Below are 27,854 nucleotides of genomic sequence, written 5' to 3'. Positions count from 1 at the left end.
GGGCTCAAATGTAATTGGACAAATTAACACAATCATAAATAAAATTTTCATTTTTAATTCTTTGTCGAGAACCCTTTGCAGGCAATGTCTGCTTGAAGTATAGAACCCATGGACATCACCAAACGCTGGGTTTCGTCCTTTTTTATGCTTTTCCAGGCCTTTACTGCAGCTGTCTTCAGTTGTTGTTTGTTCTTGGGTCTTTCTGCCCCAAGTTTTGTCTTCAGCAAGTGAAATGCATGCTTGGTCGGGTTGAGATCAGGTGATCGACTCGGCCATTGCAGAATATTCCACTTATTTGCCTTAAAATACTCCTGGGTTGCATTTGCAGTATGTTTTGGGTCATTGTCCATCTGTAAAGTGAAGCGCTGTCCAATCGCTGAGTCTGTTTTCTGTCTCATAAATAAAGACTAGTGACCCAGTGCTATGCCTTCACACTGCCTCCATGTGTTTTACAGATGTTGTGATATGCTTTGGATCATGAGCCGTTCCGAGCCTTCTCCATACTTTTTTCTTCTCATCATTCTGGTACAGGTTGATCTTAGTTTCATCTGTCCAAAGAATGCTGTTCCAGAGCCGGGCTTTCTTTTTTAGATGTGTTTTGACAAAGTCTAATCTGGCCTTCTTGAGGCTTATGAATGTATTTGCTCTCGTGAAGTCTTCTCTTAATAGTAGACTTGAAAAATGATATGCCTACCTCCTGAAGAGGGTTCTTAACTTGGCTGGATGTTGTGAAGTGGTTTTTCTTTACCATGGAAAGGATCCTACGATCATCCACCACTGTTGTCTGCTGAGGACGTCCAGGCCTTTTGTGAGTTCTTTTTTTCTCAGAATGTACCAACCTGTTGATTTGGCCACTCCTAATGTTTTTGCTCTCTCTCTCTGATGGATTTTATTTATTTTTTGCAGCCTAAGAATGGCTTCTTGAGAGCTCCTTTGACCGCATGTTGTGGGTTCACAGCAACAGCTTCCAAATTTGAATGCCCCACCTGGAATCAGCTCCAGACCTTGTACCTGCTTAGTTGAAGAAATAACGAAGGAATAGCCCACACTTGTCCATGAAACAGCTTTTGAGTCAATTGTCCAATTACTTTTGGTTCCTTGAAAAAGAGCGGACTACATATTAAAGAGCTGGAATTCCGAAACCCATTTGGATGTGAATACCCTCAAATTAAAGCTGAGATTGCACTTTAAGCCCGTATTTAAGCCCTTAGGCCACATATTATTTAACAGTAACTTTAATACATTTTGATTAACAGCCAAAATAACAAAACTTGTGTCGGTGTCCAAATATTTCCGGTCCTAACTGTATATGGAATAGGATGCCAGATTTATACGGAGCCCACATTTCTGATCTGATAGAGTAGAGTATTGGACCACTTGCATGTGTACTTATATGGGGGGAGGTAATTTTGAGGAGTCATTGACCCATCCAATACCAATACATCATCAGTGGGACTACAGCCTCTGTTACAGTTGTCCATGTTCATTCTGGAGGCAAAGAACAAAGCATAATCTTCTGGTATTAAACACCAGAATACAAAAAGCTATCAATCAAAAACTTGTTTAATTTGTGTCAGAAGATATAACATTTACTTCTCAACAAATCTGTCAGAAAAAGCAACATAAAAGCCAACCTCATAACAAACAGTAAGTATACATTTATAATTTTCAGCTTATACTTCATTAAATATAATACATCTCAGTTGCCCTATATCTGAGTGTCAGCTAAATCAATGAAATGTGAAAAAATTTAATATTCTCCTTTGGATGGTGTATTCAGCTGGATTTAATACATTTTGGGCTAAGCTGTCAATTAACATAAGCTCAAATTAAATTGGTCAATGTTCCTTTCCATTCTTTCAGTTTACCACATATAGATCAGTAAATTATTGATAGTGTTAACTGGTTTTCTGTTTGATGATATACTTGTTTATCTCTGGTATATACAGAAGAACATTATCATATTTTATTTATCTGTTCAGATAGGATTCTAACCAGATATTATTTTCGCATGAATGAGCTAATAGAATGTCCTTTATCTACCATGAAACAGAATGTAATGACGTGAAGTTATATTGACTACAATTAAAGCAGTTTCATTTAGGGGTTTTCAAATATTTGTTTATTTTCACTTTTCACTATATTCAATGTTGGTATTAATATACCTGAAGATCGTATTAATAATTCTTTCCTATTAATCTTGAACAATAATCATATATTAAAATCAATATGCAAACCTGGTTTTGGACATTTATGTCTTCGTAAACCAATAGTAGTCATTGGCTTATTGCCAACAGACACGTTCTTGAATCCCAACCCCCAGGGGGCCCTAGCCCAAGTATTATCATTAGTTTTTCTGGTGGCTGGTAGGGAGGCATCCAAATAAAACATTAATTTAGAGGACCAACGATTTAAGTCTGCAGTGTTTACCATTGATTTTCATTGTGCAGTTTTTGTGAGCTGCCTGCGGCTCTGAGGAACTTCTTTTTTAATGGGTCCTCAACCCCGGGGCTCATAATATTTTTTAGGTCCCTGATAGTAAATAAAATTTGCAATCTAATATGTCTAACAATTCAGAATATGGTGGTTCACAACTACATAAACATATTTCCCCTTTAGTCTTTTCCCTTCCTGCTAAATCGGGCGTCAGAAGAGCACCATGATTTTAGCTTTCCAGATCCTGGGTTTGTCTTTAGGGGTGATGGCCTGGTGTCTAGAGAATAGCTGCACTAGTTCCCACTCCTGGAAGGTTCGCAGCCACTCTGAGGCCATCATCACCAGCAACTCCCAGTTCGAGGGCCTGTGGATGAGCTGCGCAGCCACATCCCTAGGCTCTGTGCAGTGCCAGGGATACAAGACTGTGCTTGGGCTACCAGGTGAGAGACATATAGGGCTCAATGCATTACTCATTTGCGGCAACATTGAAACTATAGGAAAACCATTTTTGGTTAACTGTTTAGGACTGACCATTGATGAGATCAGAGTTATATTTTGAATCATGTTTTGAGGCCATACACTGTTCACAATTACATGATTTACCAACTGGTTACTCTGTCAGTACTGTTGTGTTATTGCAGATAGGAGTTCAAAACCTGGTCACTGCATATGGACAATGTCTAACCCCATGGGAAGATCTTTTTGAGCAGGGGGTGCTGATAATTGTTGATAGTGTGGTGGAATTGAACACTTATCAACCATAGCGGAGATACATGACTAACACCTAAATGATGTGCTTCACGCCAACCGAGAAATAAATCACTGGAATATCGTTAGGGGATTCTGAGGTTGCGTTAGGGGTGGCTGCAGAACCCCCAGCACTCCTACTTCCTGCGGCTATGCTCGCATGTGGCAGGGCAAACTGGCACAGCACCATCCTGGACTGGTGTTGGTGTTGCCTTCCCTCATCACACTCTCATGACTCCTTGTGATAGGTTGCAAGCTCAATTGTCGTTATTAGCTAGTGAATGCTGTCTCCTCCAAGAAAGTATTTGCTGAATAGTACTTTGTGGTTGCGTGAACAAGGCAATAAGAAGCAGAAAGTTCCTCTGGCGCAGGTCTCGCACAGCCTATCATATGGCACAATGTTTGACCTTCCTGAGTTTACCAGGGGTTGCCGCAACAAGGCAAGGCCAAAACCCGAAATGTTTATTCAAAGTTAAGGGGATAAAAGCGGGGTAAATGTATAGCAAAATAAAATCTATGTTTGTGCTGTATGAGACTGGCCTCAGTTTCAGTTGGACTTTTGAAAACTTACCAAGTATGGACAATGTGTAATAGTGGGATTTTTTCTTTCGTAACTGACTGGTTGTGACTCATTGTCAACTGTCAGAGTGACGAATGCAGGCCAAAGTATGGTCTCTGTTTCAGGCCACAGAGATAACAGGCTTTGTATATCACCCAAGTATCATTCTGTCATTGCTTGGTCAATCATTGACTGCAACTGTAGGTTTTTGCTTGTCTGTGCCTATACACACTGCAGTAGACTCAGGCAACCACCCATGCATAAGAACCAAGTGTAGTCACAGCTGTAGTCACCAGTTATCTTACTTACAACCTTTCAGTATTTAGATTTGGTTATATAGTTAGGTTCTGCTGACTCCACTATTATTATTTATTTAGACCATAACCATAAGGGGAAACCAAACTCCCAACGGCAGTCGTAATCATTTCTCCTTCATGAGCAATTCTCTTGGAAAGTTTTGGATCATTATCCGGTTGAAAGATCCAAGCTAGTGTCAGCTTTAGTTTATTGATATATGGCCTTACATTCTCCTTAGGTACAATATGTTTGAGTTAATGTTGGCGAGTTGGCCTGGTCCTGAGGTAACAAAGCAGCCTCAAACCATAATGCCACTGTCACCAATATGGAGCAAAATTTTGCTCAAATGTATTAACTGTAAGAAAAGAAAAATCGCGTCCGATCTTAACATTTTTTCTTCCCACTTTTGTTCAAATCATGTTTTCTCAAAACCAAGTTTTGAGCCTCTATTGGTGTGGAGGCGGGCATTGAATTCTCGCACCCGATTAGCCATAAATCACACCATTATAAGGTGAAAATCATAGCCTCTACATGCACTGCTTGTGGCTGGAATCCAAGCATCACCTGGAAGGGGGTCAGACCTGTGGAGGAATTCCGCCCAGGGGAGAAAGTGGGTCCACTCACCTGGACAGTCCATGCAGTAGGACCGGAGGAACCTTCCCAGCTCTTGACTGGTACGCTTCGCCTGCCCGTTAGTCTGTGGGTGATACTCAGATGTGAGGCTGTCTGCAAACCACAGCATGGACATTAAGGCTTTCCAGACCCAAAATGTGAACTGGGGGTTGCGGTCTGTCACAATGTCCTCTAGAAGCCCATACATCTGGAAAATCTGCTGGAATAGCATCTCAGCGGCCTGGGGGCAGAGGGGAAGCCAGGTAGTGGGACGAATCGGACCATCTTTAAGGAACCTGTCCACCACCAGCAATAATTGTTTTCCCCTCTGCAGGTGGGTGGTCCGTGAGAAAGTCTACTGACAGGTGTGACCAAAGCCGCTGAGGTATTGAGAAAGGATTGTGTTTCCCTGCTGGATCCGTTTGTGGTGCACAACATGATGTAGTGCATCACAGTCCACCACATTCTGGCCCACCGATACTTCACTCTGAGCGCTTCCAGGGTCTGACTGATGCCTGGATGGCCTGTAGCAGGGATGGTGTGTCAGCCCTCCAGTCGTCTAGGCAGGAGAGTGCGTCCCACAGAGTGAACTGGAAACGCTCGAAGAATAGAGTCCAGTCCAGGTTGAGGCACCGTGATGCCCTGATGTCTTAGGGGTTCCGATGGTCAGTCGGGATAGTGAAAGGCTCCCAGCCGCCCTCTAGCCAGTATCTCCACTCCTCTTGTGCCAACTTAACCGCCAGTAGCTCATGGTCACCCATATCGTAGTTCCTTTCCGCAGCAGACAGTTTCTAGGAGTAATGGGCGCACAGGGTTGTAGCTGAGGGGGGTTGCTGCTGGGTGAGGACCACCCCAACCTTGTATGCATCTACCTCGCCCGGGATGGGCTTGAGGGGGGTCTGGATGTTTCAGAAGCGGTGCCATTGGGAACCTGTCCTTCAGGTCAAGAAACGCCCTCTCAGTGTCCAGGGTCCAGTGGAGGCGTTGAGGGTGACCATTCAATAATGATTTGAGTGTTGCTGTGATTGTGCTCGGATGAACGGCAGTAGAAGTTGGCAAACCCAATGAAACTCTATAGTTCTTTGATGGTCTTTAGGACCAGCAATGACCTCACCCCCTCCACCTTCAGTTCTTCCATCCGCACGCCCTCCGGAGCAGTGTGGTATTCAAGGAAGGTGACAGTGAGGGTTTGGAACACACACTTCTCCCCATTTACATAGAGATGGTGCTTGAGGAGACTTTGCAGGACAGCACGAACGTGGGCCACGTGTTCTGAGTATGTTGGGGAGAAATTCAAGATGTCATCTATTTAAACTACTACGTACCTTCCCAACAAAGCCCAGAACACCTTATTGAGAAAGGCCTGGAACACCGCCGGCGCATTGGCTAGCCTGTACGGCATCACCAGGTATTCATAGTGGTCAGAGGCTGCGCTGAACGCCGTCTTCCCACCTGGATACGCACTAGGTTGTACGCACTCCGGTGGTCCGGTTTAGTGAAGACACGCACCCCCCCTAAGCTGCTGTATGGCTGACAGGATGAGGGACATTGGGTAGCGGTACTTCATTGTAATGGAGTTCAGTCCTCTGTAGTCTATGCAGGGCCGCAGCCCCCCGTCCTTCTTATTCACAATAAAGAAGCTGGCTGAAGCAGGGGAGGTGGAGTGGCTGATGTAGTGTCTCTTTTATATAGATGTCCATGTTCTCGGCCACAGAGCGCGGGTAGATCCATTTCCTGGGGGCCTAGTCTCCAGAAGTCCCAGGAGCGGTGGGGTGGGAGACACTTGGCTTTTTTCCTGGAGAACACCCTGCTCAGGTCTGTGTAAACAGATGGGATGTTTGCTGGGAGGGCGCCCTCGGGGCTCTCCACCAACGTAGTTCCACACGTGATGGCTAAGCAGGATTTCTGGCACTTCATCGACCATCCCAGAACCTTCTGCTTGCTCCACGTAATGGTAGGGTTGTGCTGTTGGAGCCACAGAAGGCCCAGGATGATGGGGTGTATGGAGGACAACAGCACCAGCAGTTCCAATCTCTCCCGATGGCAGCCATTGATGGTGAGCGTGATAGAGTGATTCATGTGAGTTATCAAGCCGGACCCCACAGGACAACCATCCAGTGAGACATCACTGGATGAGACATCATCTCGCCGAGCGCTGTTACTAACCCAGCGATCTGTCCCTGTCGTGGAAAACCAAGTCCACAAAGACTAAAACAAAAAGCACTTCAACTCAGGAAATTGTGAATCCAATAGACTTTAATGAAAATCATAGAACAATGACAGACATTAAAGCCCTTCTGCAGATACACCCAAATTCTAAGGACAGGACCATGTCTTTTATACAAAATCTTCAAACATCTCGCCGTATGATCATCACCTTTGGAAGTCCCCTTTAAGGCGGGGTTTATCTCTTGCCCCTGTATCTTTATACCAAATCTTCAAATATCACGCCATCTGACCAACCATCACACCATCTGACCATCCTTCTTTGGAAGTTCCCCTTAGGGCGGAGTTTACCTCTTGCCCCTCATCACTTCCTGAGTGTCCTTAACTTAACTTGAAGATCTCATGGTTCATGTTGGGGTCACAGTTTCAGTGAACCCAAGAAGCTGTAAATTTCAATGCCATAAATATCTGGACACAGGATGCTGTTCTGCTGAATTGCACTGTTACTGATAAACCCCTATGGAGCGTCAAGACCAATTGCCCCAATCTCAATGCCATATGTTTTCTGAGGCTTTTCTGTCTGTGTGTGTGCGCATGGGCTGCATCATCTAAGAACTCATAGTGTTTTTGGATCACTTGTTAATATATTCCCTAAAACGTGTGATTATGCATGCATATTGATATATTCATAAAACGTGTGATTATATATGCAGTTTATAGAAAATTCCCTCACATCCCTCCATGGCGCGAAGTCTATCCTCAAGCTCCAGCGTTCGCCCCAAAGGACCGGGCTCCCCATCGTGCCTGCCCTGGCTCATCCCGGGTGTAGCAAAAGATAAAAGGACCAAAACGGAGTGAAAAAAGAAAAGAGAAAAAGAACAGAAATGCTTGTTGATGACGAATTATTCTGTGACGGTGCGAGTGCCAACCATGCGTCAAAATGAGGCAGGGGAAAAAAGAAACAAAACTCAAACGTAGATGGTTCAATTCATTATATACTTTGATGATTTCAAGCAGTACAAACGTATGCACCTCACATTCATAGAGCAACAAACATTAATCCATGCTGTTCAGTGGCAAACAAACACCATATACTCAACTAATGACTCAGTGAAAACAGGTGCATCCTCAGGGTGCGCTGCTGCCGTCACATTCCGGCCGGTGGTTAGTACACCGGCACGGTGGAGCACCGGATAGGAAGAGCCCTGAATTTGGTGAGATGACCTGTCCTATGTACATTACTTTGAATTTCTTGGAAATTGCTGTATAACCCGCCCAGACTCATGCATCATCAATTTACTTCTGAGGGCCTTGGACAGATCTTTTGATCTTGGCATGATGTTACCACACCGCTATATACTTCAAAACAAAACACACCAAGTTTTTAATGTAAAGCTCAAGCCCATGTTACTTTGTAATATTTTTTTTTATGATTTGCCACTGTTGTCGATACAGTTGTGCTCATAAGTTTGCATACACTGGCAGAAGTTGTGAAATGTTGGCGTTAATTTTGAAAATATGACATGCAACAAAAACTGTGTTTTATTTAAGGATAGTGATCATATGAAGCCATTTATTATAACATAGTTGTTTGTCCCCTTTTAAATTATAATCATAACAGAAGTCACCCAAATGGCCCTGATCAAAATATTTGAATATTTGGCCTTGTTTTTGAATTGTTTATATTGAATATTTGACCTTGTTTTTAGGGGTGCTTCAGCACTTCTTTCCTTTTACCTAGAGTTTTTCCGATTCCGAAACCATATCGGTGAGTACTGGAGTCCGTATCCTGAATCACGGTACACCTATAATAAGTGTTTTTTTCGGACTGTTTTAGTCCAGCGGGTCGCCGCCGCTGTGGAGTAGCACAAGACCTGGTTGACTCGTCCATAGTCATAAACGGAGAGAAGTAGCGCCGGTTACTATGTTCTTCCGCAAAACGCATGCAGTTCTGTTTATTAACTGCTAGAGCGTGAAACAAAAACAGCAGCGCGACAAATAAACTGCGTAGATGTGTAGTGCGTACGTGTGTCTCTGTTGTTAAAGTTTATCGTTAATTTGATACTCATTTTAACAATCGGGAGTCATGTAAACATGACATCACGTGTGTCTTTTCTGGTCAGTCGTCATGGAAATATGAAGCCCTGGCGTTTGGACCAGAGTGAAAAAAAACATATCACTGTATACCACCAGTATGTGTGAAAACCCTCACTGTGGCTTTTTAAATTAATTGTTATTCATTCCTAGATTTATATCTGTTATTTTTCAGTTGTGGCTGACTATCAAACTAGACAATAAAAGAAAGTTTAAGTGTTGATACAAAAGGAGGCACATGGAGTTAATGGTCAGGAAAACCAGCTGAGTGAAGAAGGTTTTGTGTTTGTTACAGGGGGCTGTCTGTGTGAACTCTCACAATTAAGCTGGTGCTCTGAAAAGGTCTAAAAAAGAAGAAGAAATAAATTGGAGTTAGTTGAACCAATGTTAAAATGATAGTTATTTTTCAATAGACATATTTTTTGTTTTTGTGTGAAAGAGGGTGGGTGGTGGCAGTGGGGCTCATTGGGTGCTCAGCACCCCTAAAGCTCTGACCCTAGAATCGCCCCAGCAACACACACAGGTGAAAATTGCAATTAAAGGTGAATTTCCCACACCTGCTGCTTTTTAAATTGCAATTAGTGTCTGTGTATAAATAGTCAATGAGTTTGTTAGCTCTTATGTGGATGCACTGAGCTTGCTAGATACTGAGCCATGGGGAGCAAAAAGTAACTGTCAAAAGACCTGCGTAACAAGGTAATGGAACTTTATAAAGCTGTAAAAGGGTATAAAAAGATATCAAAAGCCTTGTAAATGCCAATCAGTACTGTTCAAGCACTTATTAAGAAGTGAAAAATTCGGGGAATATCTCTTATTACCAAACCAAGTTCAGGTAGACCAAGAAAGATTTCAGCCAAAACTGCCAGAAGAATTGTTTGGGATAAAAAGAAAATACAGGAGAAATACAAGCTGTGGTTGTTTCAAGGAGCACAATACGATGATACTTAAACAAAAATTAGCTGCATGGTCGAGCTGCCAGAAAGAAGCCATTTCTACACCAAGGCCTCAAAAAAAGCTTGTTTACAACAACACCTTGACACACCTCATCTTCTGGCACACTGTAATTTGGAGTGATGTGACTTTATGGTCACAACCGTAAGCGCTATGTTTGGAGAGGTGTCAACAAGACCTATAGTGAACAGAATACCATCCCCACAGTGATGAATGGTGGTGGCTCAACAGTTGTTTTGGGGGTGTGTGAGCTCTAAAGACACAGGGAATCTTGTGGAAATTGATGGCAGGATGAATGCAGCATGTTATCAGAAAATACTGGCAGACAATTTGGATTCTTCTGCATGATAGCTGCACATGGGACGCTATTGGACTTTCCAGTACGACAATGACCCTAAGCACAAGGCCAGGCTGACTCTCCAATTGTTACAGCAGAAAAAGGTGAAGATTCTGGAGTGGTCAACACAGTCTCCTGACCTTAAAATCATCTAGCCACTCTGGGGAGATCTGAAACGTGCGTTTCATGCAAGTCAACCAAAGACTTTGAATGACCTGGAAGCATTTTGTCAAGACGAATTGGCAGCTTTACCACCTGCAAGAATCTGGGGCCTCATAGACATCTATTACAAACGGACAACTAAAACAACTACTACAAAACTATTATAGACAGCATGCTGTCATTGATGCTAAAGGGTAAAGGCTTTTCTTCTGGCAACACTTCCAAACAACCATTTACCTTTAGAACTCAATATACTCTGAAATGAAAACAAATTGGAAACAAAAAATATTTAATTTAAAATTAAACTATACCATACCATACCATCTTCTTCCGCTTATCCGGGGCCGGGTCGCGGGGGCAGCAGTCTAAGCAGGGATGCCCAGACTTCCCTCTCCCCAGACACTTCCTCTAGCTCTTCCGGGGGGACACCGAGGCGTTCCCAGGCCAGCCGGGAGACATAGTCCCTCCAGCGTAGTCCCTCCAAGCCGTGCGTAGAGGTGATCCCGACTACCTCTAATCGGAACCTCTCAACCTCACGCACTAACTCAGGCTCCTTCCCCACCAGCGAGGTGACATTCCACGTCCCTAGAGCTAGTTTCCGTGTCCAGAGATCGGGTTGTCTAGGCCCCTGCCTTCGACTGCCGCCCGATCCTCTTCGCACCGGCCCCTTATGGTCCCTCCTGTGGGTGGTGAGCCCACGGGAGGGCGGCCCCACGTCGCCCGTTCGGGCTGAGCCCGGCCGGGCCCCATGGGGGAAGGCCCGGCCACCAGGCGCTCGCATACGAGCCCCAACCCCGGGCCTGGCTCCAGGGTGGGGCCCCGGCTGCGCCATACCGGGCGACGTCACGGTACTCATAATTTCATTCATCATTAAGGGGGTTTTAAAATTAAACTAATGTTAATCTAAATATTTTTACTCATCAATGTAGCCACCTTTTGCTGATGCATCTACAGCTGAACACACTTGTGGCATTCTTTCTATAATGGAAATCAAATATTGTTTGGAAAGTTCTTCCCAAAACTGTTGCAGAAGGTCCTACAAATGTGTTGCACTTGTAGGTTTCTTTGCTTTGACCATTCTGTTCAGTTCATTCCAAACCAATTTGGGATTGAGCGGGGATTGATGGGGATTAAGTCTGGAGGCTGTGCTGTCCATTCCATGATTTTAATCCTACCGTCTTGTTCTTTTCTTTTAAGGTAGTTTTGACATAGCCTGGAGGTATGTTTTGGGTCATCTTGCTTTAGGATGAATCCATGAACAACTAGGTATACACTAGAGACTATTGCATGGCACTACAACATGCTGTGGTAGCTGTTTTGTTTCAGAGTGTCACGCAAGTTGCCGACTCTGGGTCCTGTAAAAGAGCCCCAGACCATCACTCTTCCTCCTTCATGTTTAACAGTTGGTGTCACCCACTGAGAACAAGCCTTTCGCCTACTCGATGGCATACAAAAACACTGCGTGATGAATAAAACATTTCTAATTTTGATTGATTGATTAATACCTTCTTCCAGTCTTCTGTAGACCACTGGTGATGCTTCATGGCCCAGGCAAGCCTCTTTTTCTTATTTTGACATCTTAGCAATCGCTTTCATACTGCCACTCGACATGTCAAACCTACAGCTCAAAGTCTTCTCGTCAAAGTTGAAACTCAGAATTGATTGCTTTGACCACTGTTAAGCTGTGCTTGAAGCTGTTGTCCTGTGAGCCAGAGGTGGGGGACTCGAGTCACATGACTTGACTCGAGTCTGACTCTAGTCACAATTTTCAGGACTTGTGACTTGCTTGATTAAAGTATGAAAATGACTTGACTTGACTTTGACTTGAGAACAAGTTGCTTGAGACTTGACTTGACTTGAAGTGGAAGACTCGACAATGACTTGAACTTATAATAAACAAACAGCAATAAAATAATTCTATATGTGCCTTTAATTCTATATGTGCGTATGTGCCTTTAACGCTGCACAATTCAAACCGCGCCAAACATGGCAGACAGTAACGTTAGTCGAGCTCCACAAATAGTATCATTTGGATACAAGGACTTTAAACTGGACCAGGTGAATAAAAAAAGATTTGCCAGATGCAAAATATGCAACAACGTCAAATTTCATTCGTCATTTTAAGAACCACAAGGAAAGGTAAGAAAGTAATCTCTTTATATTCAGTTTCACTAAGATCTATAACGATTAAGTTACATAAAATGCAACAGAATTTGGCCTTGGTTGCATTTTATGTTTTTTTTTTTTTTCTTGTTAGAAATGTGACCATTATCATTACTGAATACGCCTGGTAAATAGATGTAAGGGAATTTGACTATAACAGTGGCATAGCCTGAATTTTAATGTTGATGGGCATCTTAAAATGAGCGGGCATGTATATTATTACACGTAGGCTATAATGTCTGTATTAAATGTGCGCATTTTCAAGTGTTTGTGGACTGCGTGTGGAAACTTAAAAGCATTGTGCTTACACCATAACAGTTAACTTTACTGCATGAAAGGCTAACATGGAGGCGCCGATGTGATTACTAGCACCTAAACATTTCTAAGAGTTTTTTTTTTTACTCATACAGACAAGAATAATTACAGCGTAATTACATATTAGGCAGTTTTTCAATCACAATAATTAGTTTATAAGGTTGTTATTATTAGCCCTTATTACATGGATTGGCTGAATTCCAGTGCAGAATGCGTGTTATTTCTTGATAACAAACCGTTGCCATGAAAAACAGCGCGTTGCTATGGACGCAGCAGGATTCTAATATTTTGTGCTGTTAAGAATTTTACGTGTACCAGAATTTCTGAAGAAGGACGAGGCTCCGGTCCAAATGGAAATTTAGCACAAAGATTTATTAATATGAATTGATAAGTCAAAATACATGAAATACACTGCAGCGGTCAAATATTTGCTCAACCCTCGAGCTTCCACAAAATATTCGCCCCGAATCAAGATCGAACATTGGTTTTAATACTCCCGCCACAGGGGCGGTTACTTTTCACTCTCGTGAGTAAAACCCATCCTTATTGGTTCTTTGTTGGCATGGTGACATGTTGGACGAATCTCTTTGTTTTCGCTGTACCATGAAGAAGGCCATGCTCTTACTCTTGGTCATAGATCAACAGGTTATTTGCATACAGGTGTGAAATCTTAACCAGGTTACAGTAATTTACATTCTATTGTCCTAATCTAGACTAGAACATCAGGGGGCTGGAGACAGAAGGTCTCTTTGTGCTGTATAGGGGGCAGTTTCATTTGTATGTTAATTGTGGGGTTTTAATCCTGTCTCTCTATCTGAGCCAGGTGTAAAGTCTGAGTGAGTGTGGCTGAGTGTAATGTAAACGTTTTATGGTTATTGTATTCAATCATATTTCCCTAACCTGGCTGCAGCATACAATTTAATAAAACAAAAACATAAGAATACATGGTTATTAAATCAGCATTATTTAAACTAAATTTATCTCAACAGTGCCAATTATTGATTTATTTGGTAGGTAGCCATGTAATAAGCGGGATAAGGTATAGCGAGGTGGTTGTTATAGCGAATACAACCCCTTCAGGCTGATTCAAGATCCCTCCGCTTCGTCCCCCCAAAACATTGTACCGCGGAAGAGAATAATATTTGATTTTGAAATCGAGGTTCGCACTGAGCGCACGTCAGAAACAGAGGACAGTGTGTGTGTGTGTGTGTGTGTGTGTGTGTTCATCTCTTTAGTACTGTGACTTGACTTGAAACTTTTAAGGACTCGACTTGACTTGCTTAGGGTGAACCCTTGACTTGACTTGCTTGATTTATCTGAACTGTGACTTGAGACTTGACTCGAGACTTGATGGTTAAGACTTGAGACTTGCTTGGACTTGACCATGTGTGACTTGTCCCCATCTCTGCTGTGAGCTACCTATCACGCACGCAAGCTGTTTACTCTCAGAATATTGTCTTCTGCTACTTTAGCGACTTTGGGTCTGCCAGATCTCTTCTTGTTAGAGTTTCCTCCTATTTCCAAATGCCTGTTGATCTACACTTTTAAGGGTTATCATGGTCTGTCTGTCTTCCTTTGTTAATTGCCGTTTTCTCGCCATTATGATAGCTGAATATGATAACAATATACTACTTCCTGCAATATAATATACTACTTCCTCCTTTCAAACAGACAGTGTTTGTAAGTAGGGAACAAATGTTTGGACACCTTTAGGAATTGTTAGCATCAACTTTCAAGGCTTAATTGTCTTCCATTGCTGCAGCTGTAAGTTGTTAACCCGTTACTTATTCCCTGAAAAAGGCATTTCTTATAACTCTTAAATGTACATTATTTTTCAGTTTTTGGTAACCAACATTTTTTTTTTTTTTACCTCTGGGAGTTTATAGCTTACCTTTGTACCATTTCAGGTAATTCCCTGGACTTGAACTGGTTATATTTCAATAACTACTGGAAAAATCTGGGTATTCTAGAAATGGCCGGTAGGGTACAAAACAATAATAATAAAAAAATAAAAATATTTAAAATGTCTTATAGGGAAAGCCACAGTATAATTTCTTAAGACTGAGATGTACTTATAAGGAAGCCAATCATTTTTCTCAGAGCAATTATAATAATATATAATATAATAATAATAATAATAATAATAATAATAAAAAAATATTCCCATATTGTTTACAATAATGGTTGGAGGTGACTGTATCTATCATAACTTCTGATTTAATATATAAGAAAGTCAAACATTGGGGCACGGTCATTGCTTTCGATGAACCAATGGAAATCTATTTTAATAAACTGATCTGTCACATTAGTCATCTTCTATGACCATCCCTAAGCAAAACCTGGTTACCATCATCTTATAGGTGATGTTTTTATGGATATTACACGCCTCTTATTGCTTTACAACCACTGTGCAAAGACTAAAGTTCCCTGTCTTTCAGACAACAGATACAGGGGAGAGAACAAGGACTCATGACAGCTTGAATATCTGATTAGGCCATTTTGTCTATGGATTTCTGCTTCAATAATTGTAAATAATTTTCACACACCTGTGTGTGTCCGCTTCCTTTTTTGGGTAAACATGTCTATGGCAATGGAACTAACTGGGTTTTTGTTGTGCTTGGCAAGCTGGCTGCTCACTGGCTCCTCACTAGCGAATGATTATTGGAAGATTTCTTCTGTGTCTGGCAGTGTCATCATATCCACACGCCAGTACCAGAATCTATTTCGCTCATGTGCGGAGAACAGCGGCGGCATCAGAAGCTGCAAAGACTTTGAGTCTTTGCTTGCTCTCCCTGGTAGGTAACTGTCTTACTTATACAAAACTTGACCCAAAAAGTCTCAGCAGTTAGGCAACTGGTCCTCTATGTATGGCCATCTATTAAACGAGAGGCTAACGTCATGTGATGTTCTCTTGTTTCAAAGATGAAACTGAAATGCCGCTTCTGTCTAATTGATATCTATTTTATGAGTGAAGGACTGTGAATGGATTCAATGGTGTCCATTCTGTTTTAGAAGCTTTAGGTTTGGTTAATTTAACTTTTTCAGTAACTTTACCACCAACAGAACTTTGTTCAGCCAGAGTGCCCCTTAATGTGCATTTGACCAGTAAGCCTATGGTTTCATGTATCCCCTGTAGATAGGGCAAGTCATTTCAAGGGTCCTAGTACCTCTGGTGGAGAACCACTGCCCTTGTGCAACAGAGCTAATGGAATAGACTTGGAAAAAACAAACATATTTCTGGCATTTGAGAGTTGGCTCAATCGAATGCCGTAAAGCTTCAACACATCCTTTTATTTATTGTGTAGTTTATGATTTAATAATTTTCTCTTAGGGAGTTTCTGATTACCTTTAATATTATATGTTAGCAAGCCTAGACTTATAAGACAGGTGTAATGGTCTGTCAAGTACATTATATACAGACCACAACATTAGCTAGTCCTTTTTATTGATAGATTTCTGATGATGCAACATATTCTGGTTGATAGAAACAAGATCTGTCTTCACATGAGTTGATATAGGCCTTTGGCTGTATCTAACAAAATTAAAAGACTTCCAGCACTCATTTGATAGAAAAAATGTAAATATTTCTTATTTTAGGCAACATGCCCTGGTAATAAGTACACGTTGTAAGTTTTGCAATCAACAAAATCATAAATGTTACATAAAGTGTTGGACCTGTGTTTCATGAGCTGAAAGAAAATATCCTGTTCCATAAACATAAAAAGCTTATTTCTCTCAAAATGTCAAATTTGTTTATATCCCTCTTAGTAAGAATTTCTATATTAAGACGCTGACTAAACAGTATGATCATAATATAGCTGCTGGGAAGTGGGGACAATAGTAAAATCTAAAATGTGCCGTTATGTTTCACAACACTGCCTCAAACATCTCAAGGTTTGAGGGGAAATGTAATTAGCATGAAGTACGCAAGAATCTTCAGAGCTGTTTTTTCCATTACCTAACTACAACAGTAATAGTTTCGTAGTTTATCCAACTGATTTGACAACCAAAGAAAACGTATAACTGGACATCCCCAACCAGCTTCTTCATCTGTGGTACAACAGAAGAATGTCTGCACAAATAGAAACAGTCTTAGGGAAGGTAATTTGTGCGCTTGTCGTCCTTACTAGGGCCCTCATTTATCAATGTTGCGTACGAACAGACATTTTTGTAAACCATGCGTGCTATCATTTCTAAGCAAAGTGTGGGATTTATCGATTTGTACATTTAGCATTTAAACCTTAAACCTAACCTTAACCCTGGTTCTGTGATATCTAACCTTAACATCAGTGCTGTGATACCTAACGTTAACCTAAATGAAACATAAAATGCATTTATTACATATTGTTACGGCCTAAAGTCAATAGACCCTGTGTAAAGCAGTGATTAGGCTGGCTACCTTCAGAGCTGAATGCTGCCGGTTTGAAACACGGCATGTGCATTTTGTGTAAATTTGTAATGAATATGTTTTTGTACCGTTTGTAAAATATGATACATTTGTATGGCGTTCGTATCATATTATACGTTTTAATAGCATTCCTAACACGTTACGTTTTAGATAATTGTAATGTACCCTAAAATATCATACGGGTGCCATGGATTTACATAAAATAGTCTACGTAGTCCCAAGACCACGATGGACACAAGTGCATTACGCTGGGAACGTGTTTTCAATGAGCATGCAGATTTTCTTGTAGAGAGCGATGCTTGGTCTATTACATTTAGTTTTCCATTTATTTTGTAATTTCGATTTGTTATATTTATTGTCAAGCAAGTATATTTAGATGTGGTCCATGTCTGAACCTGGTTGTGATAATGCTTAACTTCATCCGTTGGTGTGTCTGGTATTCCTTCAGGGGCTGGGAGTTGGGGTCCAGATGCACAATGGGCCAATGCCGATACGGATCTGGAATCCGGTTCTAAAACAGACTTGGGTCAGCAAAGGCCCTGCTCTGACCCAAATCTACCATATTTAATTTTACCTCTGGATTGCCTCTGTGCCAGATCGGTTTCAGTTCCAGTTTTGACTTGCTGCTAATGGTGATGTGTGTTCAAAGCTAAATAATATACAAATTTAATAGGGTTTGAACTATTTAAAATTTCTACCATGACCATAATGTTAACTTTCCATAACATATTATAACTGATTAATAGTGCAGTTTTCTGTATTGTAAAGCAATGTCATTTTCAGTAATTAAATGTAAAAAAAATAATATTTATAACAAAAATGGACATACTTCAATTATACAATACTATGTCTCAAAACCAATTAGTGTATTGAATGCAACCATTTATTATAGATAAATATGAATTCATGGCTACAATGAAATATCAAAATCAGCCAACATTATTAAACACATTCATACAATATTAGCTAAAAAATTCATAAATCAGAGTGGGGGCGCACACACCCATTCCTACCCAGGACTAATACATCCAAACGTCCTGACTAATTTACATTTTAATTGTTAGACATTGTTGAAATTTCTAACATAAATTAAATAGATTACCATTTTTCCATCACAACATTGTATTGACAATTCTGAATAAATGAAACCATCACAACTAAGTTATGAAAAACATGGGATATTACTAGAAATTAACAAACAACATTGTGCCACAGCATGGGGTGAGTGAAATTAAGGATGGAGAATGATGTCCAACTGAGATCACACACTTCCTGGAGCATTCAGGATGAGAATGACGTAAATAGTCCTCAATATTAGTGTTATGGTCTTGCAGCATGCTCTGTACTGTCTGCAAGAATGTTTTCTTCGACCACCTCTGTAGTCAGATGCAAGATTAAACTGATGGCCTACTGCATGCATTTTGTGATCAATCAATCAAATGTATTTTATAAAGCCCTTTTTATATAAGTAGTTATAACAAATTGCTTAGAATAAACACCCAGCATGAAACCCCAAAGAGCAAGTAACAACAGGGTTGATGCACAGTGGCTAGGAAAAAATCCCTAAAAGGGAAAAGATTTAGGAAGAAACCTAGAGAGGAACCAGGCTCTGAGGGGTTACCAAATATTTTAAGGGTCCAAATTGTAATAATTAATAAATGCATGTGGGCTTTGTCCAGAGTCTATAAAACATAATCCAAGTCCGCTGCATGACCAGATGGACGAAGACAGGGTCAATCAGGAATGGTCGGTGGAGGGGTAGCTAAAATCATCAGGTATCATCAGCTACTTGAACTGCAACCAAACCAGCAGGACTTTAGACAGGCCCAGCCTTGGGACTGAGACAGGGGTGACATTTTTTAAGCAATGTGGTGAAAAAATTACCTCAATCAGTTACATTTTGAGAAAAGAATGGCAGGGTTGGTGATCACTCTGAGATGCTCTGAAGACTGAGAGAGAAAGAAAAAAATATTATGTGATTAGACCTAGTCACAAGACTAATTGAAAACATGTCAAGGAATGTGCAGCTGTAACTTTACACACCATTCATATGGTGTGTGGATGCTACTGTATGGCTGATCCTTTAGCAGGAAAACTGACCAACCAGAATCTTGGCCAACCAGTTAATGTTTAACATTAATTACTAGTACAAATCATTCAGCTACTGTAATGAACATGATACTAACTTTAATAGCATATCAACAAGAGCTACTGTAGCTAATAAACATAGTTTGCTAAGTTACCAAGCTACTATTATAAGGCTATTGATACTAACATTAGCCCTATAATAGTCATCATCCTGGCATAGAAAACTAGCAACAGTAGCAAATAATTTTTTACCAAACGTTGGTTACTGACTGTAGGTCGCTAGAATGTTTAGCTAACATTCTATGTTAATGTTGAGTATGGCTACATATTACTATACAACTTATTGATGTGATTATAGTGAAAATATTCCTGCTATAGCACGATTAGTAAACATGAATTAAAATCCACCTCTGTGATCAAAAGTTTTATTTCTCATCTCATCATCTTCCGCTTATCTGGGGCCGGGTCGCGGGGACAGCAGTCTAAGCAGAGATGCCCAGACTTCCCTCTCCCTAGACACTTCCTCCAGCTCTTCCGGGGGGACACCGAGGCGTTCCCAGGCCAGCCGGGAGACATAGTCCATCCAGCGTGTCCTAGGTCTTCCCCGGGATCTCCTCCCGGTGGGACAGGACTGGAACACCTTCCCAGGAAGGCGTTCCGGAGGCATCTGAAACAGATGCTCAAGCCACCTCAGCTGACCCCTCCCAGGTGACCGAGCTTCTCACCCTATCTCTAAGGGATCGCCCAGCCACCCTGCGGAGAAAGCTCATTTCGGCTGCCTGTATCCGGGACCCAAAGCTCATGACCATAGGTGAGAGTAGGAACGTAGATTGACCGGAAAAATCGAGAGCTGAGCCACGACAGACCGATACATCGACCGCATTACTGCAGAAGCTGCACCGATCCGTCTGTCAATCTCCCATTCCATCCTTCCCTCACTCATGAACAAGACCCCTAGATACTTAAACTCCTCTACTTGAGGCAGGCACTCTCCACCAAGTGGGCAAGCCACCCTTTTCCGATTGAGGACCATGGCCTCGGATTTGGAGGTACTGATTCTCATCCCCACTGCTTCACACTCTGCTGCAAACCGTCCCAGTGCATGCTGAAGGTCCTGGTTTGAAGGGGCCAACATGACAACATCATCCCCAAAGAGCAGAGCCGAAATCGTGTGGTCCCCAAACCTGACACCCTCCGGCCCCTGGCTGCGCCTAGAAATTCTGTCCATAAAAATTACGAACAGAACCGGCGACAAAGAGCATCCCTGCCTGAGTCCAACATGCACTGGGAACAAGTCTGACTTACTGCCGGCAATGCGGACCAAGCTCCTGCTTCGGTTGTACAGGGACCTGACAGCCCTTAGCAAAGGACCCAGGACCCCATATTCCCAAAGCACTCTAAACAGGATGCCGCGAAGGACACAGTCGAATGCCTTCTCCAAAACACAGTGGTTGGGCAAACTCCCATGAACCCTCCAGGACCCCATAGAGGGTATAGAGCTGGTCCACTGTTCCACGGCCCGGACGAAAACCACACTGTTCCTCCTGAATCCAAGGTTCTACTATCGGCCGTATTCTCCTCTCCAGAACCCTGGCATAGACTTTCCCGGGGAGGCTGAGAAGTGTGATCCCCCTATAGTTGGAACACACCCTCCGGTCCCCCTTCTTAAAAAGGGGGACCACCACCCCGGTCTGCCATCCCAGAGGCACTGTCCCCGAACCGCCACGCGATGTTGCACAGGTGTGTAAACCAAGACAGCCCCACAACATCCAGAGACTTGAGGTACTCAGGGCGGATCTCATCCACCCCTGGTGCCTTGCCACCGAGGAGTTTCTTGACTACCTCTGTGACTTCAGCCCGGGTGATGGACGAGTCCACCTCTGAGCCCTCATCCTCTGCTTCCTCAATGGAAGATGTGACGGCGGGATTGAGGAGATCCTCGAAGTACTCCTTCCACCGCCCAACGACATCCCCAGTTGAGGTCAACAGCTGCCCACTTCTACTGTAAACAGCGTTGGTAGGGCACTGTTTCCCTCTCCTGAGGCGCCGGACGGTTTGCCAGAATCTCTTCGAGGCCAGCCGATAGTCCTTCTCCATGGCCTCACCGAACTCCTCCCAGGCCCGAGTTTTTGCCTCCACAACCACCCGGGCTGCAGTCCGCTTGGCCTGCCGATACCCGTCAGCTGCCTCAGGAGTCCCACAAACCAACCAGGCCTGATAGGACTCCTTCTTCAGCTTGACGGCATCCCTTACTTCTGGTGTCCACCACCGGGTTCGGGGATTGCCGACTCGACAGGCACCGGAGACCTTACGGCCACAGCTCAGAGCGGCCGCCTCGACAATGGCGGTGGAGAATATGGTCCATTCTGACTCAATATCTCCAACCACCCTCGGGATCCAGTCGAAGCTCTGCCGGAGGTGGGAGTTAAAGATCTCTCTGACAGGAGACTCGGCCAGACGTTCCCAGCAGACCCTTACAGTACGCTTGGGCCTGCCGAGTCTGTCCAGCTTCCTCCCCCGCCATCGGATCCAACTCACCACCAGGTGGTGATCAGTTGACAGCACCGCCCCTCTCTTCACCCGAGTGTCCAAGACATACGACCGCAGGTCAGATGAAACGACAACAAAGTCTATCATTGACCTGCGGCCTAGAGTGTCCTGGTGCCACGTGCACTGATGGACACCCTTATGCTTGAACATGGTGTTCGTTATGGACAAACTGTGACTAGCACAGAAGTCCAATAACTGAACACCGCTCAGGTTCAGATCAGGGGGGCCGTTCCTCACAATCACGCCCCTCCAGGTGTCACTGTTGTTGCCCACGTGGGCGTCGAAGTCCCCCAGTAGAACGATAGAGTCCCCAGTCGGAGCTCTTTCCAGCACCCCTCCCAGAGACTCCAAGAAGGTTGGGTACTCTGCACTGCCGTTCGGCCCGTAGGCACAAACAACAGTGAGAGACCTATCCCCGACCCGTAGGCGCAGGGAAACGAACCTCTCGCTCACCGGGGTAAACTCCAACACATGGCGGAAGAGCTGCCCGCCGCCTCTCACCATGGGCAACTCCAGAGTGGTGAAGAGTCCATCCTCTCTCAAGGAGTGTGGTTCCAGAGCCCAAGCCGTGCGTAGAGGTGATCCCGACTACCTCTAGTCGGAACCTCTCACCCTCACGCACGATCTCAGGCTCCTTCCCCGCCAGCAAGGTGACGTTCCATGTCCCTAGAGCTAGTTTCCGTGTCCAGGGATCGGGTTGTCTAGGCCCCCACCTTCGACTGCGGCCCCACGTCGCTCCTTCGGGCTGAGCCCGGCCGGGTCCCATGGGGAAAGGCCCGACCACCAGGCGCTCACGTACGAGCCCCAACCCCGGGCCTGGTTCCAGGGTGGGGCCCCAGCTGCGTCATACCGGGCGACGTCACGGACCTCAAAAAAAGTTTTATTTCTACTTCCAAATATTTTATTCTGTCTTTGATTTCCATCTTGGCAGACAGGAATTGGTGACATTTCTTGCAGCTTTAAAAGGAAGGTTTGTGACCAGAAATGGTCATTTAGGGTGGTTCTTTGTGTAAATGAGACTTTACGTGCACTAGCACAGTGCTTTAGAATGTGTCTGATTTATCAAGACAAAGTACTTACAGCTGTGTGTAAATCAAGCATATGAGCAATTGATAAATAGCAACTTTTTTTATGCTGGAGAACTGTGCTCTTAATGGATGAATCCCGGTTTTGACTCCACCACGCAGATTGCAGAGCCTGTATAGCGTTGTTGCTGATTTTGACGAAATGTACACAGTGCCCTGTCAACCCGTGTCACAAGGATCTGTGTGCAACTCCATTAAGTTGAAAATGTCCCAGTTATTCCATGGCCTGCAGACTCACCAGACATGTCACCCACTGAGCATGTATCCAACAACATCACACACCCACATCCAACAACATCACACATCCATTGAAGAGAAGTGGGACATTCCACAGGCAATTATCAACAGCTTGATCAACTACAGTGAATTATGCATGTATTTGGACAATGACAAGTTTTTCTGTCTTGGTTCTTTACTCCAGCACATTTTAATTTGGAATGAAACAAGGACTAAGAGGTTTTAAAGTACAGAGTTTCAACTTTAAGTTAAGGCTATTTACATACTCAAACTTTGAACCATGTTACAATTACAGCCTTTTTTATACATAGTCCAATTTTTTTCAGGAGACCAAACGCAATTGGACAAATTAACTGGTTGGGTTAGTGTAGATATATTGATTGTATAAGTTAGTGAACTGTTGTAAGCTGTTGTTAGCAATGAAGCAAAATATTAATTGTTTGTAATAAGAGCTAAAACGGAAGGTGCAAGTAGGAGAACAGGAAACCCTGTTCAAGCGGTTGCCGGGGAGAGAAAGATTTAGTATGTCTGTCTTTTGAGAAACAGGACACAGGTTAGAGACACACACACATATAGTCGGACAGACAACACAGAAACCACAAGGGGGGCAAGGAGGTACTTGCAGTTATCCTATGAGGAATAGAAGTTAAAACTGGGATTGGGCCAATGGCACACTTGCTTTGTTAACTTAACGCCTCTATCTTTTGGGCGTAGTTGAAGTATAAATGCTGTTTTGACTGTTGATCCTTAGACATTGTGCGGCGTCACTTGTCTCCAAAAGCTTTTGTAATAAACGGAATATGCGGTACGGTAATTGACCTGACTCCTGGTGTTTAATTCTCCTTTCCAACAAACCAACTCGGGGAAGTGTTGACTTCAACACTAGCATTACTGTAATCAGTCAAAAACACTAAAATCAGTCAAAAACATTCCCCTTTATGGACACTGAACAACTCCTTGGTTGTTTTAGCAGTATGTTTGGGGTAACTGTCTTGCTGCGTAAAGTGCTGTATCCTGAGTTTTAAGGCATTTGTTTGTATCTGAACAGACAAGATGTATGCTTCAGAATTCACACTACTTTTGACATCAGCTTTTCAATAAAGACCATACTGCATTTGATCTGTCAGACTGTTGTTTGTTAAAAATGTTCTTCATTATGGTGAACATTCCTTGGTCATCTGCGGTAGAGATATTCTTTTGTCTAGCAGGTCATTTTACATTGCTGTGCTAACCAGTCCTTTCTTTTTAATACTCCAAACAGTTGAGTTTGGCACACCAAATGTTTATGGACTGGTTCATTTAGATTTTTCTGCATCATAATGGCCAGTTTGACTTGCAAAAACAGTGACACTGTCCAAACACTTAGGGACTGCACTGTATGTGAAAGAGACATATCAAGCAGCATGAGGCAAATGGTGGTCACAACAACTTTTTTTTTTTATCCAAGCCCCAACTTACTTAAGCCCCAAAAACTTTTTTTCAAAATATATCGGCAGTCCCACATACGACATCCATAGATAATAGCATGATACTTTTTTTATAATTCACTGAAATATTTGAAATTGTTGCATTTTTATCTTTTTTACTGTAACATTTTATGAATTATTGCCTTATTCAGAGGGATTTGAGCAGATATTTTCATTCTTATGATTGTATATTGTGATTGTGCATATGATGCTTTTAGTGATTTTACTTTTGTTATGGTTTATTGTGAACTGTCTGTATATATATGTTCAATGAAGCAATGGCAATTTGTGTTATTATACATTTTGCATTTAGTAGTCTTCAAAGAAAACATTCTGCTATTACGTATGTTTTTGACTTTAACTCTGTAATTTCCTGTTTTCAGCCTATATACAGGCATGTCGAGCCCTCATGATCATTGCTCTGCTCCTGGGTCTGGTGTCCATTATTGTGTCTGTACTGGGGTTGAAATGCACAAAGATAGGCAGGACATCGGAACAGGCCAAGGGTAAAATCGTTCTGACAGGCGGCAGCTTATTCATTTTATCAGGTGTGACTATAAGCATAATCAGCTTTCTTCAGATCTCCTATCACCTTAGTACCAATCTTTCTCTTTATTTTTGTATGCCTTTTTTCTCTATTTTTTGCTCTTGGTCTCATTTTCCTCCTTATTTATCAACCATCTCAATCTGAATTTCCTGAAGGTCTGTCCACCTTGAGTGCTGTGTCATGGTATGCTGCACAGGTCGTGCGAGAGTTCCATGATCCATTCTTTGCTGGAGTAAGGTAATTGTATAGATTAAAAACCTGAAGCATTTCCTGGGAATTTTGTTTTTGTGTTTCCTCATCAGATCAAACCACTCAACCAATCGATTAAAAGATGCTCCTAACTGTTATTTAAGATATTATTCTAATTTGGGTGCAACACACACCCAAACAGGTACAGTAGAGTTGATTATTTCTCTGTACCTGTAGGTTTGAGCTGGGTGCAGGCCTTTACATGGGCTGGGGAGCTGCTTTCCTGGCTATTTTAGGTGGGGCCATGCTCTGCAGTTCATGCAAGAAGGGTTCTTCAGTAACACCACCAAGGTGAGTAAACATTACAAAAAATCTAAAATCCCAAATGACAGCATATTATCAATGTATTGCGACAGTCTCCAGTAAAATAGTGTACTAGGGTGCATTCAGGGATGCTACTCACAATGCTAAAGTGCAAGCAAACCATTATTCTACCAAAACCATTGTCTTGGGTGGGTGAAGAGAAAACAACATCTCCAACACCGGTCCAAAGGGATGTGATTACTAGTCATTTGTAATGTCTAATTCCTTGCAACTTACTTGCCTTAAAGGGGAACTACATACAACTACTCGAAAACAACCCATGGACAACAAATCTACACTGCAGCACCTGTGACAGAGTCAGGGAGTTCAAAAGCTTATGTTTAATACCATTGAAAATGCGTGTTTTTGTTTTATCTTACTGTTCAGATGTTTGTTTGTTTGTTTGTTTCAATTTGTGTTACTCTACTAACTTCTGGTTTACATTTAGTTTTATGTACTATATGTTGTGGTATTCTTGTGTTGAGTAAATCTCTGAATATTTCTTTACAATGTATTGATAATAAAACTATTCTTCAATTCAATGTCACTGGATGTCTAAATATAGAGAACATATGCTATTCCATACTGCAACCCCAAATTAATGGAAAATATAAGCACAAAATACTTGCATTGTGTTGGATTCAGTGTTTCAAAAGTTTAAGAGCCCTTTTGATAGGGTTGATGTTGTGTAGGAAGGGCTGTAACGTCTCCCCACTAGAGAGCAATCTCACTTGGGTTATGGGTCAAGTGGTGAGTCAGGTGTACAAGGTCACATGTAAACAGGTAGTAGCCATACACGGGTAAATGAGGAGATTCAGATTTTCACTTCACTACACTATCGTGGCCAAAATAATTCATGGTAACAATATTATCGTGGTATCTATAAAAAAATTGAAGTAAAAAAAATGCTATCAGTCAAATTAATCTTCAACATGGTTTAATGTGTTTTTTTTCTCTTTTGGCAAATGAATTATACTCAAAATACGTGTGTAAGGAGGTGGAGAGAGTCAAACAAAGCGTACAAAAAGAACAACTACACTGAAAAGGCAACCAGATGAACTGCTAAACCAAAGATCCACAACGCTTAACAACGTTTTTTGAAAAATAAAAAATATTTTCGCCTAGTGAATAGGCTATGCAAAAGGCGTTAATTCAAACACTAGTGTATAGGTCCAGAGTAGTTTAAGCACATGCATCGTTTGTCCATGAATAAGCTATAGAAAATCGAGAGAAAATACAACGTCCTTTTTTCCATGTAAATTATGGGCTCAAATGACTCTCAAATGTCTTGTGGGTAAATAAAGCGATTTGCACACCTGTAAATCACCATCCACACGATGGTTTTCCATTTCATAGTTGTATTTAAAGATCTGTGAATGCGTGATTAAAGACTTGCAAGAGCTAACAATTTGCATTTGTACAAATTATTTTTTTGCAAAGATTCAAAAAAGATTTACACATACACGACTTTAGAATTACACATACAACTTGTTTACAGACAAATCAACAAATACAAAGACAACTTACAGATACAACCCCTTTCACTTGAGATCTCGTTCATTTCTGATAGGGGGTCAAAGAAAATTACTGCCATAAAGATTTGCAAGTGCGTTAGATTTGCATACTTGTATTTCCCGAGTTGTGAATACGTAATAAATAATATGTACTTGTGAAATATTTTTAGCAAATCGCTGTCTACGATACATATCGCCTTGTACGAATATCACTATCTACGGATACAAATCACTGTCTACGTATACGAAACAGTTTCTACGGGTTTGCCAATCTACTGTGGCATAAAATTTGTGCCTAATCAGCTGACTACAAGTGCCCAATGGGAATTTAGGGGAGGGGTACAGGTTTATCTAATAGTTAGACTTCCATGCAAAGAGTTCCATGCAGCTAGCGTGGAGGACATCCTGGTTTGCACATCCATTTGATTCAGGTAAGAGCTTTAGGACAGACATTTGCTTTGAAAATCATTACTGTCGTATTATATGCATGTTAGTTATTGTTAAGAATTTTACGTCTATCAGAATTTCTGAAGAAGGACGAGGCTCCGGTCCAAATGGAAGTTTAGCA

General features: G+C 42.2%; 1 protein-coding gene across 2 annotated transcripts; it reads left to right on the top strand.

Moving 5' to 3' along the window:
* The first annotated feature begins 1,425 nt into the window (after positions 1 to 1,425).
* On the top strand, positions 1,426 to 26,314 carry cldn15lb (claudin 15-like b). 2 transcript variants are annotated; one of them, XM_010866693.4, is made up of 6 exons: positions 1,426 to 1,647; positions 2,620 to 2,876; positions 25,057 to 25,221; positions 25,376 to 25,457; positions 25,647 to 25,760; positions 26,021 to 26,314. In XM_010866693.4, exons 2-6 carry the CDS (start codon positions 2,660 to 2,662, stop codon positions 26,115 to 26,117), a joined length of 675 nt encoding a protein of 224 aa, XP_010864995.1. In that variant the 5' UTR covers positions 1,426 to 1,647; positions 2,620 to 2,659; the 3' UTR covers positions 26,118 to 26,314. The 2 variants fall into 2 exon arrangements, with proteins under 2 accessions (XP_010864995.1, XP_010864996.1); XM_010866694.3 differs by lacking the exons at positions 1,426 to 1,647; positions 2,620 to 2,876 and adding an exon at positions 15,089 to 15,634.
* The last annotated feature ends 1,540 nt before the right edge of the window (positions 26,315 to 27,854 follow it).

The sequence above is a fragment of the Esox lucius genome, chromosome 1 (genome assembly GCF_011004845.1).
Source record: "Esox lucius isolate fEsoLuc1 chromosome 1, fEsoLuc1.pri, whole genome shotgun sequence".
Classification (NCBI taxonomy): Eukaryota; Metazoa; Chordata; class Actinopteri; order Esociformes; family Esocidae; genus Esox; species Esox lucius.
The sequence above is the reverse complement of the archived record's forward strand: the minus strand, read 5'-3'. Positions and strand labels throughout refer to the sequence as shown.

Coding starts and splice junctions, on each gene's coding strand:
- cldn15lb (XM_010866693.4), top strand. CDS start 2,660: ATGATTTTAGCTTTCCAGATCCTGGGTTTGTCTTTAGGGGTGATGGCC. Junction 2,877..25,056: donor GACTGTGCTTGGGCTACCAG/GTGAGAGACATA, acceptor TCCTGTTTTCAG/CCTATATACAGGCATGTCGA. Junction 25,761..26,020: donor TCTTCAGTAACACCACCAAG/GTGAGTAAACAT, acceptor CTTGCCTTAAAG/GGGAACTACATACAACTACT.